Raw genomic sequence first — 22,620 nt, 5'->3', positions numbered from 1 at the left:
TGCGGGGGTGGGAGGGTGGTAGGGCTGTGCCCCATTTCCTGGGCTGGGTGCAGGATGTGACCCATCCTGCCAGGATTGTGCTCCCAGGGTTTGTAGGGCTGGGGCACGTGGGGACCAGGGCTGAGAAACGGTCGGAAACAGCGGCCACACACGGGGAAACTACGAGGTTCCTCTCACTCGGCCCCACAACTGAGCTCGGGACGGCTTGGGCTGCACCCCCTTCCCGCAGCCCCGGGGGCTCTGCTGGGAGCCAGTCCCGTGTCCCCGCTCGGGGAACTCCACGCGTGGCTGCTCCAGGCTGGGTTTCGCTCCCGGACCTGTCACAACCTGCGGGGAAGCGGCGGCTGCGGGCGGGGCCGTGAGCCCAGAGCTCCGGGTCAGGGGACAGCGGGGACGCGGTGGCCGGAGCCGGGCGGCCCCACGTGGGCCGGCGGCGTCACGGGAGGCGGCGGCTGGGGCGGCAGGAAGGGCTGGAAGGGCGCATGGAGGCGGGCACGGCCGAGCTTTAAAAGTCCCCGCTGGGACGAGCTCATTTCCGCGTCACCCCGGCGTCCTCATGGCCCCCACGGTGCCGCTGGCTGTCCTGGCGCTGGTGGCCCTGGTGGCCCCGGGACTCGGGGTGGCCCCCGGCTGTGATTACCCTGCCCACCGCTGGTGCAGCTCGCGGGACGCCGCCGTCGCCTGCCAGGTCAGAGCCGCTGCTGCTGCCGGGGCTGGGGACACGGGCAGGGTCACCCGGGGGACACGGGGACAGGGTTGGGGCATCGCCTGGCCACGATGCACGGAGCAAGTGCCAGCTGCGAGCACCGCTGAGGCACAGGCTGGCACATCCGCAGGGACGCTCAGAGCCTCCGGTGCCACACGGGCACTACGGCGGTGCCCAGCATCCCTGGGGAATGGCTGCGGTCCAGCCGGACCCTGACCTCGGCCCCTCCGCAGCTGCCGCTGGCACTTCTGCTTTTTAAGTGTAAAACCGCTTTTCAGCTTGTTCTGCCCCAAACAGCCCCGGGCGGTGCCAACGCCCTGTGAGCCCCACGGGGCTGCAGCTTCCCCCTGGCAGTGGGTGGTGGGCCATCCCCCCACCCAGGCAAGTCCTGGTCTAAATTTGTTTTCCTCTAAAATATTTTGGGGAAGTTCTCGTGGAAAGCCCCAGTGCTGGGTGTCAGCCACACGCAGCCTCCTGCGGCAGCAGAAAGGCCCTGGCCACTCTCACTTCCCTCTAGCCCTGCGCACCCTCATCCCCCTTCTTCCCTGCATCGCGGGAGCTTTGCCCCATCCCTACAGATATTGGGATGGGGGGCTGCGGCCGTATCCCCCCCGTGCACCCCGAAACGTTCCCGTGGGCAGGTGGAGAGCAGCTGCCCCAGCCTCCCGCGCCCCGCGGCCGCGCCCGTGGAGCTGGGCCTGTACTACGAGAGCCTGTGCCCGGCGTGCCGCGAGTTCCTGGTCATGGAGCTCTTCTCCACCTGGCTGCTGCTGCCCGAAGAGATGCTCGACATCACCCTGGTGCCCTATGGCAACGCCCAGGTAGGAGCCGGCCCTCCCGGTGCCGCGGGTGCTCGCCCCGGTGCCGCTGGCCCCGCTCTGACCAGTTGGACCCGCAGGAGAGGAACGTCAGTGGGAGGTTGGACTTCGAGTGCCAGCACGGCCCCGAGGAATGTTTGGGCAACATGATCGAGGTGACGGTCCCTGTTCCCACAGTGCTGGCACAGCGGTGTCCAGCAGCCCCTCACCACCCACCCTGTCCCCATAGGCCTGTCTGATGCACGAGGCCAAGAACTTCAGCACCTACTTCCCCGTCATCTTCTGCCTGGAGTCGGGCAGCTCCGTCACCAAGAACCTGGAGGCTGTATGTCCCCCTCCCCGCCCCTCACACCCCACCCTGGGGGACGTCCCTGTCCCCCTGACCGCCCCCCTGCCCACTGTGCCCGGCAGTGCCTGCAGATCTACGCCCCGGAGCTGGACAGCGGCCGCATCGCCGCCTGCGTGCAGGGGGACACGGGGGTGGCCCTGATGCACCGCAACGCCCAACTCACCGAGGCCCTGGACCCCCCCCACCAGTACGTGCCCTGGATCACCGTCAATGGGGTATGGCAGGGGGGCAGCAGGGTACCAGGTAGGGCTGGGACACCGTGGGGACCCCCCTGACTGGCCCTGTATCCTCCCACAGAAGCACACCAGCGAGCTGCAGGCACAGGCACAGGCCTCGCTGCTGGGGCTGGTTTGCCAGCTCTACCAGGTGGGACAGGGGATCTATCTGGGGGGACAGCAGGGCTTGGGGGCACCTCCCCATCCCTGCTGGGGCTCTACTGGCTGCTCTCTGGCAGGGGGAGAAGCCCGAAGCCTGTGGGGGCTCAAAGGCACCGAAGATCCCAGCTGGCTGCAGGCGCTGAGGGATGTGGGAGCACCGAGAGAGAGGCCAATAAAAAGGATATTTTTTTTGAAAAACACCAGGATCTGGAGTGGTGTTGCGGGGAAGCAGGGAGGGGGTGGCTTTGCCCCGCCACAGTGGGAAGGGGAGAGAGAGAGCTGGGCACTAGGACAATGGGACTGGCCTCCAGAGATTCACAAAGAACCCCCTTGAAGATTCCCAGGGAACTCTGCTGAGCACCTCCCTGAGGAGCAGAATATTTTCTCTCTCCAGATCTTGGAGAGCAGCTCTGGTGTCTTTCTCCTTGCACTGACAGCATTAAACAACAATTTCAGGAGCACTGGGGCCAAGACCATCCCAGTTCCCACCAGTCCTTCTCCATTCTCAACCAGCAGGTTTAGGACAGTGTCTTTCCTGGTGGCTCCCTGAGCACTTGTGACAAGAAGTTCTCTCCCAGAGACTTCAGGAATTTCCCGGACCTGCTCACCCCAGCAGGAGGCCATGCCCAGCTGGGGTCTGGGAAACTGAAATTCACCACGAGGACAAGAACTCATGACCCAGAGAATTCTCCTCCCTGCCTCTAGAACAGCTCCTCAGTTCTGGGTCCTGGCTGGGTGATGGGCACCAGCACCCACCTGCTTTGTTTTCCATCCCCCTCATCCTCACCCAGAGGCTCCCAACCACATCACCCCCGACTGCAGGGGCTGTGCCCTCAAACCTCTCCTCGCACCAGGTGTGACCCCACCCCCTCCCCAGCCCTTCCCACCTGAATCCTCCATCCCAGCTCTGCAGGCCTGGGACTCATCCCACCCCATCCCACTGATCTTAAGAAGATCCCAGCTCTGGCTACAGACCAAGGGCACTTGCACTGACAGACCCCTGAGAAGCACCTGTAGCCCCCCTTAGCCCTTTTCCAGAGGATCCTGTGGGAGCAGGAGGGACTCAGGAAACCCCCACTTTCCATCCAGGGAGATGCTTTGAGCAGCCAGGAGGAACCATGGCCCTGCCACCACAGCCACGGCTCCTGTCTCAGGCTCAGCCAACCTGTGCCACCTGTCCTGGGCATCCCTCAGTGCCCCCACCACCCCAAGAACAGCAAGGGGGGCAGCTGCAGGCAGGCAGGGATCCTCCTTCCCTTGTCTGGCTGCACCTCAGGCAGCAGCAAGACCTGGGAAGATGGGGAAAAAAAACAAATCACAGCACCAACAAGAGAGTGCCTGGAAACTTCATCTCTCTTTATTGTCCATTTCTCATCCAAAACCTGGACCCCAAACCCAGCTCTGGGCCCTGAGCAAGCACAGTCCCACTGGCATGAGCACAGCACGGCACAGCTCCTGCTCAGCATTGGCCTCGAGCATCGTCCTTGCCCCAAAATTTCTGCCTCTGGATCAGCTGCACTGCCACTGCCCACAGCTCTCAGGGCCATAGGAGATTCTTCTGCTCGAGAGAAGAAGGGAAAAGAAAGAAAATAATAAACCCTACCCCCGAATCTGAAGGAGTCTCAGCGACGGAGGACGAGCTCTCCTCTCCCGAAGGTGCTGCCGAAGCCCTTGGTGCCCCCGGGGCTGTGGGGCAGGCGCAGGACCCCGTCCCACAGGCCGAGGGGCTCGGACACCCACGGTGCTGCCAGGGCATCGCCGGGAGCAGCTTCGGCAGCAGGACAGAGGCCGCTGCCCCACGGTGTCCAGGACCCCCGGGGGCTCTCGGTGCCAGAGCAGCCCAAGCCCATCCCGAGCGCAGGGAAGCCTTTGCCGGTGAGGAGCGATCCGGTGAAGGCGTTGGGATTTCCAGGCTTGAAGTCGCTGCCAGGCCAGGTCGGTGCCACCAGGTCGTTGTTCAGGAGGAGGGACAGCGACCTTGAGGCATCATCCGGCTCCGGGGAGCTGCTGGGCAGGGACTCCTCGACGCTGCGGGGGAAGGTCAGGGCTGCCGCCGGCACCTTCCAGCCCGCCCGCTCCTCCCCGGCTTTCTTCGTGCCCCCCTTCCCGCAGAGCCGCACCACCCTGATGCTGCGCCAGTCGCGGTGCCCGAGGCTCTCGAAGGCGCTGCGGGCACTCTCCAGGCTCTCGTACTCCACCAGGGCACAGCAGCGGCTCAGCAGCTCGGGGAAGCGCGACGAGTATCTGCGGACATCCGAGGGCAGCTTGCGGCCCGGCCGCAGGATGCGGATGGAGGCGATGGCGCCGAAGGGGCTGAACATCCTCGTGATGGTCTCCAGGAAGTTCTTCTGCAGCGGCAGGTCCTGCTCGAGGGGCTGCAGCTCCCAGGCCAGCAGCAGTTTGCTGGGGGGGACGCTCAGCAGGTACTCGGGGACCGGGAGCCGCCGCCTCACTTTGGTGCCCTCTTTGTTCACCTCCAGCAGCGCCGAGAACTTGAGGGCGTAGAGGGTGAGGCGCCAGTCCCGGGTCAGGTATTTCACCTGTGGAGAGAGGGTGGAATCCCCATCAGGCTGCATCCCCCGCTCTCCCCAGGCAGGGACCACCCTAAACCCACCCTGCGGGCAGGCTGCGACCCATCCAATATCCCCCAAGGCAATATCCCCCTTCTACGGGAGCAGCTTTGGGATCTGCAGACGGTCCCTGGTGTCCCCTAGGCTGTGGCAAGAAGCCACAACTTCCCCCTGAGCCAAACCACCAGCACTTCCCTGGGATTTTTTGGTTAAGGGATGATCCCTTCCAGAGCAGTCTGGGGGAAGAGTGGGTAGAAGAGGTGAATCCAGCCCTGGAATCTCCCAGCCACCCTCCCTGGGAGCAGAGCTGCTGCAGGGTACCGAGGGCAGAGAGCAGAGCCCAGCTCCGCATCACCAGGACACAGTCTGGAGCTCCCCACCCACGGGAGGCAGCCGGAGCAGCCCCACACACCCAGGACCCACCTTCTTGAAGGAGGTCAGCAGTTTGATGCTGACAAAGCCCAGCTTGTTCTTCTGGACGTGCTTGAGGAGGAAGGCATCCTTGGCCAGGTTCTCATCGGACAGGTAGAACTCCACCTGGGCCACGATCCTGCGCACCAGCTGCGGGTCGGGGGCCGAGCAGCTGCAGTCCAGCAGAGCCACCCCCAGCTCACAGGAACTCCTGGCACAGCAGTGGGGACACAGGGGTGAGCTGGAGCCCGGGCCACAAGGGTGGGACAGCACAGACACCATGGACAGCCAGGGCTGCCACCAGCCTTGTCCTGGGTACAGGGAACAACACCAGCCTTGGGAGCCTCCCAGGAGAGCCAGACCTGAAGCAAACACATCCCGGACAAGGGACACATTCCCTGGGGGATGAACACATGGAAGGAGCGGGGCTCAGCCTCTCCTGGCAGCCACGTACCCATTGTAGCTCTCCACGATGTCCTCCTGGCCAAGCAGGGCGAGCGAGCAGCTCCATGGGGGAGGGAGAGGCCGTGCCAGGAAGGGATTCCTCGGTACAGGCACTGGAGTGCCGCAGCTGGGCTGGGAATCGAGCCCCAAGGCCACTCCAGAGCTGTGTGAAGACATCGTCCTTCACCTGGGACACAACACAGGACAAGGACAGGGCTGGGACGCCCCGGCCACCTCCAGCCCTGGGGCAGAGCCCTGCTCTGGGCTGCAGCCCCCAAAGCCAGCCCAGGGCAGGGCAGTGGAAGAGCTGGGTGTTGTGTCCTTACCTGCTTGGTAGCACTGGAAGGGTGGAAAGTTCTAGCAGCACATCCCAGAGACCCTGAGGCAGCAATTCCCAAATTCCCCCCAGCTCTAAACTGAGGCTCCCAAAACACAAAGGCAAAACAAAAAAAAAATTTGAAAAAAAAAAAAAGAAAAAAAAAAAAAAAACCAAACAAAATAAAAGGAAGGAGAAAGAGAGAGAGAGAAAGCCCCTGAGCTGAGGGGGGGGTGTGGGTTTATAAACACACCCTGAAGGAACTGCAGGGGTGGTTGTGGACGTGCCTCCAGATTGCCTGCTCCAGGTGAAACCTGTTTGTGGTCAAACTGCCCCAGCTGAGCCCTGGGACCAGCCAGGCTCCTCCTGCCTTGGCTGCAGAGCCAGGCCCGGGACCGGGCAGGGCAGGGCCAGCAGAACCTGGCCCCTTTGGTACCCGGGGGGGCAGTGAATGGCAGCCACGAGGCCTCTCGGTCTGTGCCGTGTGTGAGGGGGAGGGAAGCTTCTATCCAGGGAATCCTTTGGGCTCTCAGTGCTGCCAGAGCAGCAGGGAAAGGTCCTTGTCCCTGCAGAAGCATCTCCCAGGCCAGTGAGGGAGCAGGGATGCGGTGGAGGCCAGGGCAGGGCAGGGCAAGGGGGGCAGGATGGCCCCTGGCTCCATGGGGAAGGGCCTGGAATGAAACATCCCCGTGGCCTGAGCCCCGTGTGGGGAAGGTGAGGACACAGAGGGATGGGGACAGGGGCAGGTAGGGGGTGACACCGGGCTGGGGACGATGCCAGGGCATGGGGGGCCGTGGAGCGTGATGGAAACTGGAGCTGCCGCTGGAAGGGCTGATGCTGAGAGCCCGCCCGAGCCTCTCCTGCCAGCCCAGGCAGGGTTTGGCTGATGTTCCCGTGCCCTGTGGCCACATGGGCTCCACTGGCACAAGAGGAGATGCTGTTTCAGACAGAATGACAGAAGTTGCAAGCAAACAACAGAAGGTGATCCTGGCCCCTGTTTGCAAATCCGTGTTTTTGCGTTAGTTCATTTCGAGAACTTCCTCTCATTTCTCCTTGCAAGTCCCTGTGTCCCAGAGGCTTCCTAGACGTGGGTGCCTGTTCTCTGACAATGTGGGGACAATCCAGGAGTGCCAGTGCCTGACCATGACCCTAAGGCATCCCAGCCAGGGGACACATTCCCTAGGGGACAAGCAGGAGGCAAGTCCGGGGCTCATCCCCCCCTGGCTTCCTGGCAGCCACACACAGATTGAAGCTCTCCAAGATGTCCTGGCTGTCCCCAGACTGGTGGCACGGCAGTGTCCCCTGCCCAAGCCCCTGCCCCAGCCACGCAGGGCTGCTCCCAAGGAATCCCTGAGCTGTGCCACCCTGCCCAGCCCCAAGGTCGCCCTTCTGGGACGAGCCACAGGGACTGGCCATGTCCAACAGCCCCTGGAATGTTGTACCCCTCTGATTTCCCTGGGTGTGGTGTCACCCCCACCCCGGCCATCTCCCCTTCTGCCACCTCCTTGTGTTCTCTGCTGGCTGGGAAGAGATGGAAGACAAAGTCCTGGGATGCTTGTGCTGAAATCTCTGCAGGATTTGCCCACCTGGGAGGGGTGGTGGAGGCAGAGGCAGGCTGAGCATGGGGGGTGTAGGTACTGACTGGAGGATTTTGAGCTGTGTTTGCTTTCTGCTGAGTAACAGATTTCCTCAGGGTCAGGAGGTGCTGCCAAGCTCCCCTGGGGGAAACAACCCCCTGCTTCCAGACCCAAGATTCCCAAAGGAAGAGGCTCCGTCTGCTCCAGCCAGACCGGGCGTAATCCAGAGGGAGAGTAAAGCAAAGGCACGGGGATAAGAGGCTGAGGATAAACCTTCTTCTGAGGGTCAGAGCAGGAATGACCCAGCACTTGTCACATCCCTCCCATCCTCACTGCTCCCATGCTCTCAATTAGTCTGGAAGCTTAATTAGAAAATCCTTCTGTGGCCCTGTGCTCAGCCTGATCCTTCAGCCTCTCATCTCCTCTGAGAGCTTGGCTGTGACAGGAGTTATCCCTACACAACAGCTGCTGCTCCAGGGGGAATCTGCCTTCCTGCAGACCCCGGATCCCTGCCCAAAACTGCTTTAATTGCTCTGCCCTGGGCAGCTCCTGCATCCCCCCGAGGCTGCTGCAGCGTCTCCTGGCACCTCTCAGGGATCACAGAAGAAATGGGACCACGACACTCCTTGTGCAGGCCTGAGCATTGGGTACACGCTCATTGCTGTTCGGGTTTAGCTGGGGATTCTGTGCAGGGGGGTCTGGGGGGCTCTCCAGCCTCCTCACATGCTGCTGCAGAGCTCCAGAGCAGCTCCTCTGCATGCCAGGTTCCCTCAGTGGAAGAGCTGAACTTCCTATGGCCCTCAGTGGGAGCAGGGCAGTTAAGATTTGGTTGCTCAGTTGTGTTTTTAGACCCTCTTATCAGCAGGATCTGAAATGTGGACTCTGACCTGGGCAGTTTTTGTGGTTATTTACATTTAAATCTGCCTCTCTCACTTCTCTCCTGCCACTTCCATGTGAGACATTCACAGACAAACATCACCCTGCCACAACAGCAGGGGACTGAGGGGAGATGTGCCACTCACACCCTCTCATTTCGCTTTGCCATTAGGAATGTGTTTGGAAGTGCCACAGCTGCCTCAGTGCCACTGGGAATGAGGAAATCAGAGGGTGGGACGGAATGTCCTCTGCTAGGCAAATGTACACGAGACCCCTGGAAAAGCTCACACCGAACACTGCATCATTAGAAACCATCATAAGAAAAGCTATTTATGACACGGCCTTTATTCACAGAAAGATTTGCCCCAGGGCTTTGTTTTTGCAGTTTAGTTTGATGACAGATTTCCCCCACCTCCTCTGCCCTGCAGCCCACAGCACCCCAGTGTAGTCCACAGCATCCCTGGGTAATCCATGTCAGCACAGACCCCATAGGACACGGGAAAGGGGGATAAACCCTGCTGAGCTCCCCCAGCTCAGCCCCAGGGGAGCCACCCCTGCGCTGTCGCTGCAGGAAAAGGCAAAGGGATCCAGAGAGAGAAATGCCACTGGAGTGCTGAGCCCCCCTGGGGTCTGTGACAGCCCCTCCCCACCTGGGATGTGCTGCTGGGTCAGTCTGAGCCGTGCTGGGTCAGTCTGAGCCGTGCTGGGTCAGTCTGAGCTGTGCTGGCCCACCCGGAGCGGGGGAAATGGGAACAAGGCCCACCCTAAGGCACTGCGGTCGCACACCCTCGCCCCTGCTCCGGACCCTCCTTGAAGGTCAGAGAAGGACATGGAGTGGCAATTTCACAAACCCCAGGATGTGGGACCAGTTCCCCTCTGCCTGGGCACCACAGAGGATGCAGATGGCCACGGGATTGCCACGGGATTGCCACGGGATTGCCCACAGGCATCGTGGCACAGGGCAAGGAACACGCTCTGCATGCAGCTGCCACTGCCTCGGAGTCCTTTGGTATCTTGAGTTGGCATCCTGGGAGCGTTGGGGTGAAGTGCCAAGCTGGGGAGACGTGGAAGCAGGTGGGAAGGCTCATCCCATAGTCCCAGAGCACGCCCGTGTCTGCCGGGATGTGCAGCCTGGAGCCTCTCCCCAGGTGGGGACAAGAGACACCGACTGTCCTGTGCTCCCTGGTACAAGAGATTTGGCAAAGCCAGAGCCAGGACAGCTTGTCTGGAAAGGCTGCAGGAGAAGGGCCAGGTATTTTTCCTTCTTCTTGGGCACTGATTGGTTCAAGTCTGTATCACAGTGAAGTCTGAGAAGCGGGGAAGGAACCTAAAGCACCTTCCCTGACAGAGAAAGCCTCATCTGTGCGCCTCGCTCCGGCTGGAGAGTGAGGACAGCTTCTCCCAGCCAGGCACATCCCATGGGCTGCTGGCCACAGAGGCTTCCATCCCTTGGGAGCAGACTCTGGAGCTTCTCCCTCCACACTGGAGGGACACTGGAGGCCAAACCAGCCCTGTCCCAGCGCCTGCCCCGGCTCAGCCCGGAGCCCATCCTCAAACACAAGTAAACATAAAGAGAAACTAAGAGGCACTATAATAACGCAGATCCGGGCAGGCCCAGGCTTGGGGCACCAACCCTGGCTCCGGATGGCTCCGTGCAGCTGGGAGCAGCCCAGCCCCGGTGTCAGATCTCCTGCAGGGAGTGGCCGGGCTCGCTGCGCTCCCGTTTCACCAGCGGCTCCCCCAGCGCCCGCTCCGGGTCCACCTCAGTGCCCAGCTCGCCGATGTCATCTGCAAAGGACACGGCATCAGATCAGGGAATGGGGGCACCAGGAGCTTCTTCCCCCTCCCACAGCGATCCCACCCTGACCCAGCAGAGCTCCCCGGGAGGGAGGGGAGGTACCTTTGTCCAGCAGTGTCGGGGACAGGGATGCGAGGTCACCAAACTGAAAGGAAAAGGAGTTACAGGGTCAGTGAGGCTTTGGGGAGCCAAGGGGCCAGACCTGCTCGATGGAATCACCAAACAATTTCAACCACCCAGGAGAGACTGTGAGCATCAGTGCTGGTGGTGGAGAGCAGAAAACAAAACCAACCACAGGCTTTGGGGGAAAAGCCTTTTGTTGCCATTTAAAGCTCTGGGCAAACACCACACACAACAATCCAGGGCACAACTGAGCTCTGGAATGAAGGGAGAAATTTTTCCATCTCCCAAGTGATGACCAAGTGCTGCCACAGGCAAAGATGGTGTCTTTTCTCCAGCCCTTTCCACCTCTCAGGCATTTCCCCTCTCCTGGAATCCACCTTCACCTCTCTGCAAAGCCTTTGCAGTGATGTCAGAGTGTGTTTGGCCAGCGAGGCCGTGGTGCCAAGTGGAACCAGAGAGCTCCTTGGTTCTGGAGATGTGGTGTCCCTGTCAGTGATGGGGTCTGAGACACCAAATTGCTTTAACAACAACGCTGGAAAGGCATGGAAAGCTGGGCAGCAGCAGGAGCTGAGGAGAGTGGGAAGGACAAAGTTCAGTGGGAATGGAAGGACACGATTCGTCCTCCTTTGCTGGGAAGAATCAGCCTCCTCCTGGAGAACAGGAATATTGCAAGGGTTTAACAAGGAAAGCCTGAGGGATGAGAGCCTCCCAGAGCTGGGTTTTGCTGGGAGCCACTCTCTGCCTTTCATGTTCCTTTAATATCAATAAAGGCAGAGGTTTTGCAGGGAATAGTGGGAGCTCAGTACTGCAGCTGGAGCAGTGTGGGAGGGGAAGGGAAAGCAGAACCAAATGGCTTTAGTTTGCCTGGCTCCCTGCATGAGCTCTGTGGAAGCTTCAAGGAGCAAATGAGATCAATTTTGAGCACGTGGGCTCAGTTTTGAACTCGCAGTAGTTTCAATATTGCTGTCACAGATTCAGCTGGGGTTTTTTACTCTGTATTTCAGAGGGAAAAGCTGGATGTGGCTTCAGCTAGGCAGGACAGGACCTGCCTGCAAGCCAGGCACCAGACTCAGTGTCTGATTGGTGAACAAAAACCACCCCAAACCCTTATAAACAGCCCAAACAACCCCATCATTCCTCTTCTTCACCTCAAAAATGGAGACAGTGGCTGACTGTGCATGTAATGCTGGAACTTGTAGAGGCCTGGAGAAGTTCAGTTGCTGAAAGCAACTTTTGGACCATTTTTGCTTGGTTTAGATGGACTTTGTCCTGGCAGGAATCCCAAAGTCAGGGCTGGCAGTCACAGGTTGTGCAGAGAACTGGGGAGATCCTTTCCCTCCCTCCTCCAGGCCTCCAAAGCCCAGCTGATGCTCAACCACCTCAAATCCAAAATCCACCAGCTCAGGGAAGATGCTCCAGGAGCTCTGTCCTTGTTCCAGGCACTCGAAACAACTCAGTCAATCCTTTTGGTTGTAAAACATGTCGAAGGCACGCTGTGGTTTGCGAACCAACGGTGTCTCTGGAGGAGCTGCTTATTTTGGGTTGGTTTTTAGGGAATAAAGGATTCTCACCTCTCCCATGACAGCAATTGGGGTCTCCCCTGTTGCCTGGGCCACACGATGCTCCACCAGGTAGAACATGTACTCGTCGTAGAGCAGGCGGATCAGGTGGAAGGAGCCAAAGCTGGCGGCGCTGCGCAGGGTGAGGTCACGGATCACCATGGAGCTGGAAAACCCAGAAATTTGGGTTGAGTTTTACACCTGTGCTGTGGCTGATGTGAATTCTGGACCCTGGAGGTACTGTGGGACCCAACACTGTCTCTGCCTCTGACCCAAAAGTATCAAAACACTTTAGGAAATCAGTGATGGAGCATCCTATCCCCATCCTGAAAGGATACCAGAACCACAGTTACCCAGAGTTTCATGGGGGTCAAGAACTCGGCCTTGGTTTTTCAAGGAGCTCTTAACATGCTGCAAGCCTGATGCAGAAATAGCCCCAAAACGAGGAAGAAGACGTACCTATAGAAGGACCACTTCAACAGGAACTGCCGGGCTGCCTTGGGGAAGCTGGGGCTGCCCTCGTGATGCTTCAGCACTTGAGTCACCACATTATCCAGCCAGCTGGCCCACTGATCCAGAGAGCTCTGCTGCTGCAGAGTCAGCTTGAAATCCTGCTCCAGCTTCTGCACCATGCCCTCCTCGCACTGGCACACCCACGAGGCCTGCTCCTGCTCGGGAGGAAGGGTTCACAGTTACTCCTGCCCTGCTCCTGCTCAAAAGGAAATGTTCACAGTTACTCCTGCCAGGCCTGCATGGTGTTGTATCCCAACCCAGGAACTCAACTTCATTTCTAGCAGGCAAGGGCTGCAAACCAGCTCTGAATCATGTCCCCTCTGACCTGTCTGGACCATGGGAATTTTAGAACTATGTAATTGTTGGTAGCACTTCTTTATTCTTCACTGGAAGAGTGGCAAAGCGTTGGAATGGGCTGCCCAGGGAAGTGGTGGAGTCATCACCCCTGGAAGTGTTCAAAAAATGAGAGGACGTGGGGACATGGTTTAGTGGGTATGGTGGGGTTCAGCTGAACGTTGGACTGGATGATCTTGGAGGTCTTTTCCAGCCTCAGTGGTTCTGTGAGTCTTACAGAAGCTCCTTTTCCACTGCTCACGGTGAGATGGAAAACTCACCTGGCAAAGTAACACCAAACCCATCACCTCGCTCACCCAGCTGGGTTTCAGTGCTGGCTGTTGGACGCTGGTTACCAGCACAGAACCTGGCTGTGGAGCCCCAGTTGTGGAGGAGGTGAGGAGGAGAGGAGCCCGTGGTTACCTGCACGTTGGCGAAGTCCACGCGGTTGAGGTCGCTGAGCATCTGGTTGATCTGGGACGTGTTCTGCAGCACGGCGCGCGCCGCCTGCGCCAGGTGGTTGAGGGACGTGTACCTGCGCAGGGTCTGGGCGAAGGCACTCACCACCCCCACCTGCAACACAGCAGAGGGGCTGCAGGGCATGCTCTGCTCCCTGCCCAGCCCTGCACACACCAGCAGAGGCAGTGCTGGAGTCACCAGCCCTGGAAGCGTTCAAAAAACGAGCGGAGGTGGCGCTTGGGGACACGGTTTAGTTTAGAGCAGGAGCCTTGGGGCAATGCCACTCACTCCTGTGTTTTCCAGGAGGACAGCCTCGTTCCAGGGCAGAGATAACAGGGAATGGGCCCGGCCCCGAGGCTGCCAGAGCTGCAGGAGCGTTTGGACAGCGCTCTCAGGGATGCCCAGGCTGGGGTTGTTGGGGTGTCTGTGCAGGGCCAGGGGCTGCACTGATGATCCCTGAGGGTCCCTTCCAACTCAGGATATTCTGTGACTCCGTGATTTTCTCCCACAAAGCTTCATCTGTAATTTCAGGACACAGGAATGGCTCCATGGACAGAGCATCATCAGCTTCTGGTACAAAGGAATTGCCCCACCCATCCTCCCACTCCTGGCTGATTTTGGTTCAGGATCAATCATTACCCTGTGCCAGGTGGCCAAACCCCAGCAGGGACTTCCAATCCCTGCGGAAAACTGCAAGATGCAGACGCTCACCCTGGGCCCACCTCTCCTCACCTTGGTCTGCACGACCTGCGGGGGGAATTCACTCATGGCATTCATCAGCCATCCTTCCAAACTCTTGGCAAAATTCCGGATTGCCTGTGTCAGCGTGCCTGCAAAGAAGGCTGCAAAGTCAGAAAGGCTGCTCTGTAGCAGTTTTGGGTACCACCTTCTAGCTTAGGAGTGTTGGGAAAGCACAGCCCATGGTCTGGTTAGCTGAGATCTCGACTCAGCACCAAGGAAATCAGGTGGGTTGATGCACTCAAATTATTCTTTAATGTTATTACTCAAACTCTTCTTATTATTCTTATTCTTATTCTCACTCTTACTCTTATTCTCACTCTTATTCTTACTCTTATCCTTATAACAATTGGACTTAATGATTTTAGAGGTCTTTTCCAACCTAAGCATTTCTATGGTTTTTACTATTCTTATTTTCTCTTGTCTTTTTCTTATTCATGGCCCTTCTGAGCATTTTTCAAGCATTGAAATCTGCTCTTCAAAGACACCCTCATGCCCCAGCTTGTGGCAGCCCTCAGAGGGACCTTTGGGTAGCCAAATCAGAGGGAAAACCCTCAATGCCCCATCATTAAAGTCCCAAAAAGTTGAGCCCTAATTCCCAGGAGTGCAGTCAGGGATGCACAGAATGGTCCTGTGCAAACAAAGACCTCCAAGGAAGCACATCTCAAGGAGTTCCCATTTCCAAACTGTGTTTTTTACCTGACTTCTGGCCAAAATCGGGCGATGTGATCTGCAACACCCCAAATTTAAAAGGCATGGGAATTCCCAGGGGGCACCAAATTTCACCCCAGAGCAATGCTGCAGGGGGAACACTGCTGTTGCCATAATACTTCAACCACAACAAACACCTGCAAGTTGGTTTTTACAGCGGAAATCTCTGTGGCAAGTGGTGGCCAGAGTGAGATCAGACTCAGGTCCCCGGATGGGGCTGTGGGTACTCACTGGGCACTGGCCTGAGCACGTCAGGGATGAGGATCTCCACCAGGGCCTGGTACAGGATGTGGTCACAGCTCCTCATCCACTTGAGGATGGGCTCATACTTGCACAGAGTGATCAGTTTGTCCTTTGGGAGGGTCCCTTCGGGTTCCTCTTCACTGCAGGAGGAGGAGGAGGAGGAGGAAGGAGACAGAGTTAGCAGCAGGTTTGCATTCAGTGCTTTCACCTTCCCTCTGTATTTATGACTCCAACTTTCAGCAGAAAAAAGATGTTTGTGTGCCTTGCAAAAGGAAATGTTTGGCTGCTTGTGCAGGTCTTGTCTCTGCCAGCACTTCCCTGTCCTTGGGGCCAGAGCTCGGAGCAGCTTTCCCTCAAATCCACACTCCTGGTGCTTGCCCTGCCTTCCCCTCTTCCATTTTGAACCTCATTGCCTCTCACACCCCCTGTTCATGTGGGAGTTGAGCTTCAGCACAGTCATTTCAGCCAGCAAGGGCTCAGCTGGATCCTCCTTACAGCCCCAGCTGTTCCCAAAACCTTCCCACCCCTCTCCTGTCTCCTCTGCTCTCAACCTCCTGAGCCACAGCACTGGGGACAAAAGCTCTGCAGCCAGTGTAGGGGCAGGTTAGCTGATGTTGAGATGTTTTCAAGGTGTTGAACACCTCCAAATGCTGAATGTTTTCAGAAGGAAGGAGGCTGAGTGGATGAGAGCAGAGCACATTGTCTGTAACTGACTGAGGTCAATCCAGCTTCCATTATTTTCACTCTGTGGATGTATAAAGGCACAAGGTATTTGTTACATAGCAGGAAGAGAGAGCTGAAACCTTAATGCACTGCCAGAGCACCACAGCAGAGCTGCTCACTCACACTTTATGCTGGGAATTGGGCATTTGGAAGGGTCTTTCCCCATGCATTGCATCAAAATCATTGAAGCCAAACCTTGGACATGCTCTAAAGGGGCACTTTGAGCCTCAGCCTGCAGGATTTTAGTGATGAACTCCATGGGCATAACTCCTGGAAAATCCCACGTGGAGAAACGGGTCGTGAAACTTGCTGGGAAGTGCATCCACGTTCTGCATCTTCTCACGCTTTCAGGGTGCCCCTTCCCTAATATTTGGAGTTTAAATTTATATTTATATATGAAGAAGGTGAGGGAGTGTGTTATTCACCTCCCTGGGTTACTGGCAGAGGTGTGGGGAGGTGGCAGAGCCCTGCAGAAAAGCTGCCTCTGGTTTCCCTTGTGTGCCTAGAAACAGCTCCTGGGGTGTTGCAATCTGCCTGGGAGCTGTTCCCTCAAGTAAATGAGATTTTAAACCAATCAAACACAGCTGCAGTGATTTCTTGCAGGGAAATATCCCCTGGGCAACATCTACAGGGCCATATTCTACTGATTTTTGAGGGATTTTTGCTTATTACTCAATGTTTTACCATTTTTCTTCTGAATAGAAAACCTTCGTTGTTACAGCATCAGTAAGAGTGGACAGATTTGTGATAGAAATTTTAAGAAGAAACCTTCACTTCTTCAATTTTCTCTGTTTTCACTTATTTCCATTCCCCTGGCAGCAGCTCCCAATCCATAAAGGATGAGGAAGAGGCACAGCAACGAGCCAGGCAGGAGTGAAAAGATTAAAGCAGCTTCATTTGCCATGATCTGCCTCAAAACACGAGGCACTGACAGGTCTGGGCAGCCAGGCAAGGCAGAGAGTCAGTCTGGATGTCCCTAAAACCTCAGAGAATCCCTAAAACCTCAGAGCCAGAGAATGGCACTGATTCATGGCAGGGAATCATCAGTGTCTGCTCCTGAGCACTTGGGAGAGCAGCATCCCCTTCTCTGCTACAGGAGGAGCAAGGGACACGGATGTCCAGCCTCAGGATGAGAGGGAACGGCCTCAAGTCACCCCAGGGGAGGTTTAGATTGGATATGAGGGAAGATTTCTTCACTGAAAGAGTGGTCAGGCACTGGGACAGGCTGTGCAGGGCAGTGCTGGAGTCACCTCTCTGGAAGTGTCCAAAAAACGTGCGGATGTGGCACTTGGGGACTTGGTTTAGTGGTGACCACGGCAGTGCTGGGTTTATGGATGGACTCGATGATCTTGGAGGGCTTTTCCAACCTCAGTGAGCCCACAATTCTCTAATCAGAGCATTCACTTTCCTCAGGGCTTTGAATTTTGTGTTACAATATTAAACACTTCTGACGCTCTTTGTCACGGCTCTGCAGGGCAGAAAACACTTCCAAATTCTCCAAAGCACTCAAAAAGCCTAAAAACACTTCATGCATCTTAAAAAGAAACAGATCACCGAGAAATGGAGCAGGGAAGGCCGGGAGTACCTGGAAGGCAGAGCAGTGGGGCCATCACTAGGGGGTGCCTTGGGACTCCAGAAGGATTGCCACAGCTTCTCGATGTAGTGAAACTGGAGGTTCATCACAACATCCAAAGTGGCCTGACAGCAAAAACACCACGGTGTCAGCACACAGCTCGAGCGCTGCCACTCACAGTAAATAATTTACAAGAAAAACAACGGAATTGGCACAGTTTTTGTAACATAAAACAGGTCACACGACGAAAAAACCACATAAAGCACAATATTTGAGTTGTTATTCCTGGCAAATGAAGCATTCCTGACTATATTCCAGCTTTTCCTAAGGGTGGGAAATGAGATGGTCACATGAATGATGTCCCACAGGTAATAAATCAATTACTAATCATCACCAAATAATACTGCAAACAATCACCTCGCAGTGTCTCCTGTAGAGAATCTGCAGAGTTTTCACGTCGTTCAAGGTGAAACCTTCTTGTAAGAGGACGTTACCAAGATCAGGGGCTGGGAACTCGGGAAAGACATGGGTTACATCTGGGGAAAAAAATGGGGAAAGATGGTGAGGGTTAGGAAAGCTCAGACTACAGGTGAGCACAAAGTGCTGCTGTCACTGGAAGCTCTTCTGTGCTCCAGCTGGGATGAAACAGGAAAATGAGACTGATAATTGCATCCTTTCCCTGATTCGTGCTGTTTTACTGGGAAAAACCGAACAACCACAGCCCAGTGGATTCAGTGTGGAAAGGAAAATGTTTTCTTTCTGTTGGTAAGAAAAGAAACAAGAAAACACTGTCCTCATCTGCCACTCTTCCATTAGAACTTCTCTGAAGCCTGAAGATGTCTCTCTGGTATTTTAAGAGTACAGTGGGGAATAGAATTGGGCAGCAGAGGTGTCAGGAGCTGGGATTTGTGATGGAGACACACAGATCCAGGACCAGCAAACCCAGAGGGTCTGTCCCACAAGGAAAAGGTTCATATGGATCATCTCAGACCCCATTGCAGCCTTTGCAAGGAAGCGAATTGCTTCTCCCCCTCTGGCCAGGCTTGGCAGGACCTCCATCTTCCATGAAATTTAGATAAAACCAGATGGATTAAAAACATACTGTGAGGGACCCAGCAGAGCCGTGGGCTCAAGGAAAAAGCCTTCCTGGGGGGACTGGAGCCAGCAGATCAACTTAGCAAGTGTGACACTACCAAAGCTTATAGAAAACATGCTATATATAAAATATATATGTCTGAAAAAAAAGAACACTGCAGATTTATTAGGAAAGCAAACAAATGCACAACAGTCAGGACTTGCTGGACAAGACCTTCCCCTTAAAGCCCAAATCCCAGGTGTGGGATAACTCATCATCAAAGAAGTCTCCTCACCTATGAACTGCTGATGGTGCTGGCTCTGAGCAGCCACTGACTGCTCAGGCGTGGTGTGGGGGTTGCTGTTGGAGGCACTCTCTGCCATCCCATCCATCTTCTGGGCTGCTCTGTACCTAAATTCCCAAGAATTAGGATGGATTAGGACCCACACAGACAGGAGAAAACACCTACACAATATTTACAACACAGACCTGTGAGTTCATGGAGTGGTTGGTACTCGAGGTTACGCTCAAGGCTGATCATTTATATCGTGGACTCCAGTGGAGGGAAAATGAGAAGCTCCTTATGAAAAGCTTCCCCAAAACAGAATTAAAGGGTTAACAAATTTGGTGACACCAAAAAATCAAAAGAGAAGCAGAGCTGGAGCGGGTTCCAGAGCAGACTCTGTCTCGAGCACTGACTTTTTCATTTACTTTCTGTTTGGGAGCTGCAGAAATAAATTCTGCTCCTTCTGCACTTCAGCAACAACCAGAAGTGTCCGTGCTTGCAAGAGGCAATTCCAAATCCCTTTGCACATCTTTAAAATGACTCAGGCACAAGATTAAACACAGCACTATTTAACTTGCACTTTTGCACAGAAAAACACCCCAAACCCCAAAATTCACCCAAATACAGCACAAGCCCCCAGGTCCTTCACATTGACTTGGCACCAACATCTCCATAGCTGAGATCCTAAACCATTTTGGCTACAGGGAGGCTGTCAAAGGTGGCACATACAGTGGAACATGCCACTGGCAAGGAGAACAGGCAGATAAATCCCATTCCACGGAATTCCAGAAGAGTTTGGGTGGGAAAAGGCCTTTAAAGGCCATCTAGCCCAACCCCCTGCAGCGAGCAGGGACATCTTCCACCGAAACAGGTTGTTCCACGTCTCATCCAACCTGGCCTTGAGTATTCCCAGGGATGGGGCATCGACTGGAATTGTTTTTGGACCCTTCCACTGCTCAGAGCAGGCAGTGACCCTTCCACAGCTCGGCTCTGGCACTTCAGCAACACCGGGTTTGAACTTCCCAAGCGGAACCAAATCCTGGGATGGGGCCTGCTGAGAGTTTTGGGAAGGGCCTGGGAGCACCTACCTTTGCTTCTGGTGGATGGGCTGCTGCCTCATGGCCATGTACTGGGTGTCCTCCTGCAGGCGGTTCAGCGGTGACTCCGGCTTCAGGCGGATCCCGTAGTAGTGATATTTGGAATTCCCCCTGGAAATACCAACTCTGTCAGTGGAAGGGAGATTGTGGCCCTGGTTTTTTGGACAATACACCCCATTTCTTGCAGCTGCCAAGCACTGTTTGAGTGGCTGAAGGGATGAGCTAATGAGATGCCATCATCCCCTGGAAAATTTAAACCCACGTGTGGCCGAGTCCAGTGACATCCACACTTAAACCCAGCCAGGTTTCTTCCAAACAGGGAACTGGGGAAGAGAGGAGGGAAGTGCTACAATAAAAAGTGTTATTAAACAGAGTGACAGGAAGACCACAGGGGACACTTTGCTATTTGATTAGGGTTTAAGGATTTGTTTTTTCCATAAAAACAAGCATCCATCTTTATCCAGACTTGGATAAAACGAGCCTGACTGAATGGCCCACTATGAAAAGAAAAATGTCTTTCTGCTGCCAGCACTTCTGCAGCAACAGCACCAGGCTTTGATGTGGTTTTGTCCTTGGAGCTGCTCATTTTTGTAGGTTTTGTAAAAACTGAGAGCTTTCTCCAAGAACAAGGGGCTGGAATTCCTTCTGCTTTGCTGCTGTGGATCTCCTTAGGAGGATGTGATTCCATCACATCAGAGAGAGATGTGTCAGCTGAAGTTTTTCCACCAAACTGGAGTTTTTCGGTCCCAGTGGGAGCGAGGACAGTTCTGCAGCCATGGACACATGGTGACAGTGTGTCCAACTTGGCTTCAGCACATTTGTCACCAAAAATGGGTGAATTGAGTCCTCAGAGGGAGAGGAGACCAAGCCAGGGAAGCACCAGCAGCATCTGCAGAGCACAGAGTGGAGGCTTAAAATGCAACTGCTGTGTCACTAAAACTGGGACTGGAGGCACCTTAAATCCAAGGATGCTTCCCATTGGAAAATTAGAGAAATATAAGAGAGGAGTATTTATCAAATTGGGTTCTTTTTTTGGGGGGGAGAATTTGCTCTTTTCATGGGGTTGAATTGTTGGGTCTTTGTCACTGCACCAAAGGGTTTTACACACTCTCCATGTTCAGCCCTGTCCTAAGTGATTTAAGTGCCTGCAAATCAAATAAAAGCTGCCTTTAGAACCTAAAATTACAATGAGTAAGAAAATAATGGGGGTCAGCTCTTTCCTCAATACTTATTGAGGTTCACTGTCCCCTTCCCAGCCTGCACATTTCCAGCTTACAGTGGTTTTTTTTGCTCGCTTGTTTATTCTTTAATCCTTGATGGGATTAAAGAATTTCTCTCCTCTAAAGAAATTACTTCAGAGTAATTTCAGAGTTCTTGCACTTGACCCAATCTACAGAAATCCAAATGCTCCCCTGCTCTTCCTACAACTGCCACCTCACATTCCAGCTGTGGAGTGCCCTGGTTTTGTTCTCATTTAAAAGCTCAGATATCTATGCTTGAATTTTATCATAAAATCTTCAACAATCAGAGCAATGACTGTTTTATGGGCAGTACATTACCCACTTTTTTAATATTATAAGCTGGGATAAAGTGCACACTCAGCAGTGCAGATGCTCCCTTGAAGGACACGTCTGTAATTACAGGAGTTTGGTTTTTTGTGTTACACTTTGCTTGTAACATCTTACAGATCTTTGATGGATTAGAAGAAAAAACCCTCTCCCAAGATTCAGCCTGATGCTTTGGGTGTTTCAGAAATAAACCATTTACAGCTTTGCACCTTGTCTGCATCAAAGCTGTGGGCACAGGGTCTGTCATGGGGGATCTTCACTGGACCCAAAGGGAGAAACGGCTTCACTGAGCCAGAACTTTGGGCTCTGCAGTGGGAATTGTGAGGATGAGTTACCTCATCTTTTTCAGACAATACAGAATCCCAGAATATCCTGAGCTGGAAGAGACCCACAAGGATCATTGAGGCCCTGCACAGACACCCCAACAACCCCAGCCTGGGCATCCCTGAGAGCGCTGTCCAAACGCTCCTGCAGCTCTGGCAGCCTCGGGGCCGGGCCCATTCCCTGGGGAGCCTGGGCAGTGCCCAGCAGCCTCGGGGGGAAGAACCTTTCCCTGAGCTCCATGCCCAGCCCTGACCCAGCTCCAGCCGTTCCCTGGGGTACCGGGATCCTCACGGGATGAGAAGCAGCTTAGCTTCAAATAAAACATTTTCCCACTGGCTCAGGGTCGGTTGTTTCCGCAGACCTCAGAAAAACAAAAAGATGCTCAGGAGGTTCTGAGTGCACGAGAGAAGCTGCGGGAGGGTTGTGTTTTGTTTATTTAACTGCAGATTCCCACCAACCTGGTGCCCAGGCGCCGAGTCCTCAGCCCCATGAAGACGGAGCGGATGAGTTTCCCGAAGGAGGCGGCGTTGACGGGGTCCAGTTTGTGCTCCTGGCAGTGCCGCAGGTAATGGTTGTACAGGGAGCTCCTGGGGAGGCTCACACCCTCCGCTGTCTCGTAGTTATCCAGCAGCCACTGCAGCTTCAGGCAGGGAAAAATAAAGAACATGCAAGTCTAAAGAGGGCTGGGACGTCAGGCAGGGTCAGCGCTTAAACATCCGTCAGGTTTAGGAGGTCAAGAGAACTGAGTAATTAATTTATACGAGTTAATTCACATCACTTATAATCGATATAACTTCATGTTACTTTATAGGATGGCAAAAGCACCCCCAGCCCAAACAAAACCACTGTCAGATTTTTCATTACAACCCAGTCCTGCTGCCACCTCAGTGTCCACCTCGGGTTCGGATGAATTCCTGCAGAGCCAAAATAAAGCCGTAAAAACTCGCATTTTCCAAGGAAAAGAGATCTTGAGATACTGCCTGAGAGGAATAAATTTTAGGGGAAGCATATTGATGCAAAGTCTTTATTAATTTGAAGATTGGCATGTCTGCA

General features: G+C 55.0%; 3 protein-coding genes across 9 annotated transcripts in view; 1 reads left to right on the top strand and 2 right to left on the bottom strand.

Moving 5' to 3' along the window:
• Positions 1–469: 469 nt before the first annotated feature.
• On the top strand, positions 470–2,450 carry IFI30 (IFI30 lysosomal thiol reductase). Its single transcript, XM_032092619.1, has 7 exons — positions 470–688; positions 1,348–1,527; positions 1,605–1,679; positions 1,754–1,849; positions 1,936–2,088; positions 2,171–2,239; positions 2,328–2,450. Exons 1-7 carry the CDS (start codon positions 557–559, stop codon positions 2,391–2,393), a joined length of 771 nt encoding a protein of 256 aa, XP_031948510.1. The 5' UTR covers positions 470–556; the 3' UTR covers positions 2,394–2,450.
• Positions 2,451–3,585: 1,135 nt separating this feature from the next.
• On the bottom strand, positions 3,586–8,372 carry LOC116435925 (la-related protein 6-like). Its single transcript, XM_032092618.1, has 4 exons — positions 6,002–8,372; positions 5,686–5,862; positions 5,244–5,442; positions 3,586–4,790 (listed from the first exon to the last, which is right to left on the bottom strand). Exons 2-4 carry the CDS (start codon positions 5,850–5,852, stop codon positions 3,873–3,875), a joined length of 1,284 nt encoding a protein of 427 aa, XP_031948509.1. The 5' UTR covers positions 5,853–5,862; positions 6,002–8,372; the 3' UTR covers positions 3,586–3,872.
• A 399-nt stretch (positions 8,373–8,771) lies between these two features.
• The window catches only part of LOC116435924 (DNA-binding protein RFX2-like), a 62,685-nt gene continuing 48,836 nt past the window's right edge, over positions 8,772–22,620 (bottom strand). For 6 of the 7 annotated variants that reach the window (XM_032092617.1, XM_032092612.1, XM_032092614.1 and 3 more), the window contains 12 exons: positions 22,026–22,207; positions 19,667–19,786; positions 18,588–18,703; positions 17,635–17,753; positions 17,230–17,342; positions 14,910–15,061; positions 13,962–14,059; positions 13,194–13,343; positions 12,384–12,592; positions 11,937–12,090; positions 10,345–10,387; positions 10,126–10,232 (listed from right to left, as the gene is read on the bottom strand). In XM_032092617.1, the coding sequence (XP_031948508.1) occupies positions 10,126–10,232; positions 10,345–10,387; positions 11,937–12,090; positions 12,384–12,592; positions 13,194–13,343; positions 13,962–14,059; positions 14,910–15,061; positions 17,230–17,342; positions 17,635–17,753; positions 18,588–18,703; positions 19,667–19,786; positions 22,026–22,207 (1,563 nt within the window). Of the gene's footprint in view, positions 10,233–10,344; positions 10,388–11,936; positions 12,091–12,383; positions 12,593–13,193; positions 13,344–13,961; positions 14,060–14,909; positions 15,062–17,229; positions 17,343–17,634; positions 17,754–18,587; positions 18,704–19,666; positions 19,787–22,025; positions 22,208–22,620 lie in introns of all 7 variants that reach the window. The other variant, XM_032092610.1, reaches the window with a different exon arrangement.

The sequence above is a fragment of the Corvus moneduloides genome, chromosome 28, assembly GCF_009650955.1.
Source record: "Corvus moneduloides isolate bCorMon1 chromosome 28, bCorMon1.pri, whole genome shotgun sequence".
Classification (NCBI taxonomy): Eukaryota; Metazoa; Chordata; class Aves; order Passeriformes; family Corvidae; genus Corvus; species Corvus moneduloides.
Note: the sequence above shows the minus strand (reverse complement) of the source record. Positions and strands in the feature narration are given on the sequence as shown.

What these genes read in the sequence shown, in the direction of transcription:
- IFI30 (XM_032092619.1), top strand. Translation starts at nt 557, where the DNA reads ATGGCCCCCACGGTGCCGCTGGCTGTCCTGGCGCTGGTGGCCCTGGTG. An exon ending in TGCCCTATGGCAACGCCCAG is followed by an intron (nt 1,528 to 1,604) that starts GTAGGAGCCGGC and finishes TTGGACCCGCAG; the next exon opens with GAGAGGAACGTCAGTGGGAG. An exon ending in TGGTTTGCCAGCTCTACCAG is followed by an intron (nt 2,240 to 2,327) that starts GTGGGACAGGGG and finishes GCTCTCTGGCAG; the next exon opens with GGGGAGAAGCCCGAAGCCTG.
- LOC116435925 (XM_032092618.1), bottom strand. Translation starts at nt 5,852, where the DNA reads ATGTCTTCACACAGCTCTGGAGTGGCCTTGGGGCTCGATTCCCAGCCC. An exon ending in ATCGTGGAGAGCTACAATGG is followed by an intron (nt 5,443 to 5,685) that starts GTACGTGGCTGC and finishes CTGCTGTGCCAG; the next exon opens with GAGTTCCTGTGAGCTGGGGG. An exon ending in TGCTGACCTCCTTCAAGAAG is followed by an intron (nt 4,791 to 5,243) that starts GTGGGTCCTGGG and finishes CTCTCTCCACAG; the next exon opens with GTGAAATACCTGACCCGGGA.